The sequence below is a fragment of the Esox lucius genome, chromosome 16 (genome assembly GCF_011004845.1).
Source record: "Esox lucius isolate fEsoLuc1 chromosome 16, fEsoLuc1.pri, whole genome shotgun sequence".
Taxonomy (NCBI): domain Eukaryota; kingdom Metazoa; phylum Chordata; class Actinopteri; order Esociformes; family Esocidae; genus Esox; species Esox lucius.
In genome coordinates, this window is record NC_047584.1 from 15,857,389 (window position 1) to 15,864,257 (window position 6,869).

Below are 6,869 nucleotides of genomic sequence, written 5' to 3' on the forward strand. Positions count from 1 at the left end.
AGTTTACAGTAAACGGATTCCACCATGGTTTCAACAACAGCCCTTGTCAACACTCGCAAACACATCATCAAATCCAATCCAGAGAAACCTGTAATCACCTTCTGAAATGACACAACAAGAATCACGTGTATTTTAATTCTCAACCCCATACACACACACACATCTTTTGGAGCTCCTAAGAGCATGTGTTAGCGCAACCATCTTTTCTTAACTAAAATCATGGGGAAAAGGCTATTCCAGATTATTGGCTTCTTGACCTCAACACTAGGATGGCTCTTTGTGCTTTGCACCATGGTCATGAATTACTGGAGGTTCATCCAGATCGGTGGCCAAGGGGGCTCCGCCATTATCAAGGTGGCATGGTACTGGTCCAGCCTGTGGAAAGACTGCTACACCGAATCGACAGCCATCGATAACTGCAGGGACTTCCCAGTACTGTCGTCTATCTCATGTGAGAACACTATTCTTCAGGGTTTCTTGTATGTGTTACATTGTAGCATCTCTGCAAAATGATCATGAAGGGTTCTCTCTTAGAATAATTGTCAATGAGAGCAGATTGCAGCTTATTTTTTAAGATATCTGTGGTGATAGATAAAATGTTGACTCATATCTTCTCTTCTCTACTTGACAGCTTTTGTCCAGAGAGCGAAAGCTCTGCTGGTTTGTGGACTAACCCTTGGGTTTTTTGGTGCCATATTTTGCTTTGTTGGGATGGAGTGTACCTATATTGGAGGAGGAGAAAAAAACAAGGATAAGGTTTTGTTAGCTGGATCCTTGTTTCACTTTGTTGGTGGTGAGTACTGACCACGTTGGATTCTTCAAGTGTTTCGACATCAGCATTTCCTCATATGACTGAAACCTCTTCACACAGGTGTGTCAGACATTGCTGCATACTGCTTATACATCAACAAAGTTGCCAGGACAACCTTTGCTCCCACTTCATCAGGAGTCAGACAGTAAGCTTAATATTCAAATGGTCTCAGGTGTGTTAAAAGTACATAATAACATCTTCAAATGTAACTGTAACTGTGCTGATGTACGTTTTTTGTACCTCACTAAGGTATAATTTAGGAACTCCTATTTTTCTTGGACTGGTCGGGTCAGGTTTTATTGTCTTAGGGGCCATCCTCTATGCTGTAACGGTGTACAAAGTTGTGTTTCCTAAAACAAGGTAAGAAAACATGACATCTCTGAACAGTCTTGCATGCTATGATTTGGTTGCCTTTTTCACAATGCCAATTCTAATAACTGTGCTGTCATTTACATTTTAGTCATTTAGCAGACACTGTTATCCAGAGAACCTTAGAGTCAGTGATTTCAACGTAATGTAAACGATAGCCAGGTGAGATAACCAGATACTACAGTTGTAGTGAGTACATTTGTTCTTAATGAAAAAGTTATCAGCAAAGTCAGTGCTAGTAAAAATAAATAATCTGCCTTCAAGTTCACCCCAACATGGGTTGGTGCTGAATCATTGAGCTGGCTTTAATAAAGTGCTTATGTAAGAATACAGTCTAGACTATATTTTCTGTTAGTTATGATTACAAAGGACATGCTTTTATAACTCCAACTGATTGAGACTTGGATGTGGACAGGACAGACCAATCATTAGGGTTATAAAAAGGGCACCTTCCTCTCAAATGTTTTGTTGATGAGCCTATAGCTCCCCGCACACTTTTGGGTTTGAGCATAGTCTGGAGGTAGTAAGAGGTGATGGGAAAATATGTTGCATAGCAGAAACCTAGAGAATGACAGGGTGATGTCAATTATCTCAACAAATGCCACGGTTCTTTAAACTCTGGGAAAAAGACACTGTGGATTTGTCAACCATGATTGAAAGGTCTTGAAGTGGAAAGAGGGTCTAAACTGATCCTTCGTGGACACCAGTATTAAGATCATGCAATAGAGACACTGATCCTCTCCATGCCTCCTGGTGGAAGGAATCTGCCAAATAGGGCATAAACCAGGAGTGCATTGAACCTTGAGACATCCACCCCTGAAAGGGTTGAGAGTAGGGTTAGATGGATCACCGTTCCGAAGGCAACGTAAAGATTTGGAATGATGAGAACAGGCAGAGTCAGATTTGACATAGTGGAGATCCTTAGTTAAGCACAGGAGATCAGACTTAAGTGACCATGGGTCTGTCATTTTTTACATCTGAGGGGAGACAGGAAGGTGGGTGACTGGCCATGTTGATGTCGAAGGGGACAAAGCTTCTAAATGTTGAACTTTGTGTCCTTTTACTTCAGTGTGGTGAACGCCTATGGTGGTCCCGGAGCACAACCAAACATGGCCCCTCTGTCCGAAGGAAGGATTGCCAATACAGGGTACTACGTACCCCCTAGACAGTATGGATCCAATGGCTTAGGAAGATCCAGCAACTCCAAACTCACTAGGATCTCCCAAATAACACCAGAGAAACTATCAGACAGAGATGCCTTTGTGTAGTGAAAAGTACTAGTGTTTCTTTTAGACGATGAATACTTCTGGATGAGAAACGTGGACGAATGTGGTTTTTTTTCACAGATGACAAACGTACCTCATACAGTTTAAATGTATTTTATCCCATGTGTATTTTATCCCAAATTATGAGTTTAAATAATAGATTGACACAAGATGTATGTTTCTACAACACCGTTTCCAAAAGTTGTGAAGCTGCATAAAATAAATTAAAAAAAACAATGAAATGCTGTGCAAATCTTTTAAACCCTATATTCTAGGTGTGAAACATTTCACCAAACTCTTTGGTACGATACGATATAGTGGTGTCATGGTTCAGTACAGTTTTGATACATCTACAAAATAAATACCTGAGAAATACGAAATTTGTGTTTAGATTTTCCACTTATTATAATAGTAAACGTGTAGCTTGAATTCCCAGGAACAAATGGAAACAAAGGGACAAAAAACAGCAGTGCCTGCATTATAAAATGAAATAAAATAGTCATTTAAAACAGAACTTCAACAAGAGTGCCTAGCCCTGCAGCATATCCTATCAATATAAAGTCACATAGCAGTGCCTTAAACAAAATACGACCACTTGAAACACGTTACTTCCAAAGAAGAAAAAAAAGAATTTGAACGTAGAAAAAAGTATCTTCTATTTTCCATGTATAACAAATAAATAAATGAGTAGTCATGTTACTCGTATTGCCAATCAAATAGAATATAGTCAATGAACAGAGCCTACATGTTTTAGAAGTTATGTCTATCACTCGTCGGCAATCCCCGTTATAGTTTACAGGGAAACCGAAATGTCCCCCACCCACCACGGGCCCCTCACCCACCGTGGGCCCCCCAACCACCGCGGGCCCCCCAACCACCGCGGGCCCTGGTGCAGCCGCCCACCCTGCGCCCCCAATAGTTTTAGATTTTATCAAATAAATATATATTTATTTCCTAGCTATAATATACGATTAATGTATTGTTCACTTAAGTGTGTATCCAATCATGCACATTGGACCCGGTACCAAACGATTCAATACAAATACACATACCGTTTCCCCCCTACTATATTCAATAGAAAATAGTACAAAGACAACATATATCAAATGATGACACTGAGAAACATTTTCTTGAAAAATGTATGCCCACTTTAAATTTTATGCCAGCAACATGTTTCAAAACAGTTGGGACAGAGGCAAAAAAAAGACTGGTAAAGTTGTGTAATGCTGAAAAACTAAACCTGGTGAAATATCACACAACTAATTAGGTCAATTGGCAACAGGTCAGTAACATGATTGGGTATTATAAGATCATTCCAGAGAGGATGGGTCTGTCAGAAGTGAAGATGGGAAGGGGTTCACCACTCTGTGAAAGACCGCATGGGCAAATAGTGCAACAATTAATAACATTCCTCAAAGTATAATAGCAAAGAGTTTGGGGATCTCATCATCTACAGTACATAATATAATTAAAAGATTCAGAGAATCCGAATAAATCTCTGTATGCAAGGGACAAGGCCGAAAACCAATATTGGATGGCTGTGATCTTTGGGCCCTCAGACGTCACTGCATTAAAAACAGACACATTACTGTAGTGGAAATGACTGCCTGGGCTCAGGAACACTTCCGAAAACCATTGCCTGTGAATACAGTATGTCGCTGCATCCAGCCCTATAAAAACAAACATATGACAAAGGAGAACCCAAACTGTTGAGCAGCTGAAATCCTATATCAAGCAAGTATGGGAAAACATTTCCCTTTCAAAACTATAGCAATAGGTCTCCTCAGTTGTTCCCCAAAACGCTTAGAGAGTATTGTTAAAAGAAGAGGTGTTGCAACACATTGGTAAAAGTTTCAACTTTTTTGAAACGTGTTTGCTGGCAAACATGTTTTTTTTATTACTATTTTCAATAAAATATAGGGATAAATTATTTGTACATCATTGCATTCTGTTTTTATTTGCATTTAATGCAGCGTCCCAACTTTTTTTGAAATGGAGTTGTACATGATAATGATATTTTCTAAGCTTTTATATACTTTAAATGTGAATTTTTATAAATACAATGCTGGGCAGCACCACCGACTCTATGGGGTCCCTAACATTTTCTTATCCAGGGACCCCTACTCAGGCCATCAGTCAAACCAGAGACCCCATCACGTTACACAAAATCATTCAAATAAGCTATATTAGCCATATAAACAATAGTTGCAAATCAGATTTTGCATTTGCTTTGAGATTAAGATTGTTCAGAAGCTAATTAATGTTTAGTGTTGATTAAAATATTTGTTTAAATACTGTGTGTTCATGGTTCAGTTTTTCTATCAGCAAGATAAAGCCAAACATAAAATAAACACAAATGTTTCTCATTTTTATTTAAATAAATATGTTTGGGAGCCCTAAGGACTCCATGCAGCACATACTGACTACTACTAATGTGGAAGATGCAGTACATACTGACTACTACTAATGTGGAAGATGCAGTACATACTGACTACTACTAATGTGGAAGATGCAGTGCATACTGACTATAATGTGGAAGAAGCAGTACATACTGACTACTACTAATGTGGAAGATGCAGTACATACTGACTACTACTAATGTGGAAGATGCAGTGCATACTGACTATTACTAATGTGGAAGATGCAGTACATACTGACTATTACTAATGTGGAAGAAGCAGTACATACTGACTACTACTAATGTGGAAGATGCAGTATATACTGACTACTATTAATGTGGAAGAAGCAGTACATACTGACTACTACTAATGTGGAAGAAGCAGTACATACTGACTACTACTAATGTGGAAGAAGCAGTACATACTGACTACTACTAATGTGGAAGATGCAGTACATACTGATTATTACTAATGTGGAAGATGCAGTACATACTGACTATTACTAATGTGGAAGAAGCAGTACATACTGACTACTACTAATGTGGAAGAAGCAGTACATACTGACTACTACTAATGTGGAAGATGCAGTACATACTGATTATTACTAATGTGGAAGATGCAGTACATACTGACAATTACTAATGTGGAAGAAGCATACATACTGACTACTACTAATGTGGAAGAAGCAGTACATACTGACTACTACTAATGTGGAAGATGCAGTACATACTGATTATTACTAATGTGGAAGATGCAGTACATACTGACTATTACTAATGTGGAAGAAGCAGTACATACTGACTACTACTAATGTGGAAGAAGCAGTACATACTGACTACTACTAATGTGGAAGATGCAGTACATACTGATTATTACTAATGTGGAAGATGCAGTACATACTGACTATTACTAATGTGGAAGAAGCAGTACATACTGACTACTACTAATGTGGAAGAAGCAGTACATACTGACTGCTACTAATGTGGAAGATGCAGTACATACTGATTATTACTAATGTGGAAGATGCAGTACATACTGACTATTACTAATGTGGAAGAAGCAGTACATACTGACTACTACTAATGTGGAAGATGCAGTACATACTGACTATTACTAATGTGGAAGAAGCAGTACATACTGACTACTACTAATGTGGAAGAAGCAGTACATACTGACTACAACTAATGTGGAAGAAGCAGTACTTTGAATTAAAGAATAATTACAAAATCTAATGCCAACAAACTGACAGCTGTAATTACTATGTATTTCCACCATTACTTAACTAAAGGAGATGCAAATGCACATATAAAATTATTGTATTTCAGTTTTGTATTCAAAATATATAGTCTCATTTAAAAATAAAGTGAAATCCTTTAAATGCTTGCAGTATGGTAGGTAGAAAAGCATAAGAAAACATATCCTATTTTAAATGATTGTGTATACTTTCTATAGGCACTGTATTTCCATTTGTATCTGGTATCCTGTTGAATCTGAGCAATGCTTCCTTTAATATCACAGGTAGTTTCTTGTTGAATTAGGACCAGAGCCATAGAACCGCATAGCTGGCCTGATGATTCTAAGCTATCCCTGTCCACTTGATTGTATTCCTGATCTAGATTCTTCCTAGAAATTCTGTGCACAGCCCACCTGTTCCTGTCTGTATTTACTGACCTGCTGTTTAAGTATATTGATGAAGAATGCAGAATGTTCTCTTATAATGATGTGTACAGCCAGAACAGGACTGTCCACCCCTCGGAGCACAGTTTCTTTTAGGTTTCTTTTTAGGTTGTGATGTTTCTAGTGAGTTTTTCCTAGTCTCTGTGCATCAAACTTCTTATTGCTTGCTGTTTGTTAGTTTAGGTTTGGTATACGCGCTTGGTGGCAACTGGTTATGTAAAAAGGGCTTTATAGATTAAATTTAATTTATTGATTGATTAACTGAATATTGCCCACAATTCCACGTTAAAATGTTTTCTAGTTGGAAGAAGCACTGACAGGGTCATAGAAAGTAATGGAAAATCGTGG

General features: G+C 38.1%; 1 protein-coding gene across 1 annotated transcript; it reads left to right on the top strand.

The window, feature by feature from the left end:
- Positions 1-180: 180 nt before the first annotated feature.
- LOC105024745 (claudin-10) lies at positions 181-3,629 on the top strand. Its single transcript, XM_010894859.4, has 5 exons — positions 181-451; positions 632-793; positions 872-956; positions 1,061-1,171; positions 2,250-3,629. The coding sequence occupies exons 1-5, from the start codon at positions 220-222 to the stop codon at positions 2,446-2,448; spliced, it is 789 nt and encodes a 262-aa protein (XP_010893161.2). The 5' UTR covers positions 181-219; the 3' UTR covers positions 2,449-3,629.
- The last annotated feature ends 3,240 nt before the right edge of the window (positions 3,630-6,869 follow it).

Coding starts and splice junctions, on each gene's coding strand:
- LOC105024745 (XM_010894859.4), top strand. CDS start 220: ATGGGGAAAAGGCTATTCCAGATTATTGGCTTCTTGACCTCAACACTA. Junction 452..631: donor AGTACTGTCGTCTATCTCAT/GTGAGAACACTA, acceptor TCTACTTGACAG/CTTTTGTCCAGAGAGCGAAA. Junction 1,172..2,249: donor GTTGTGTTTCCTAAAACAAG/GTAAGAAAACAT, acceptor CTTTTACTTCAG/TGTGGTGAACGCCTATGGTG.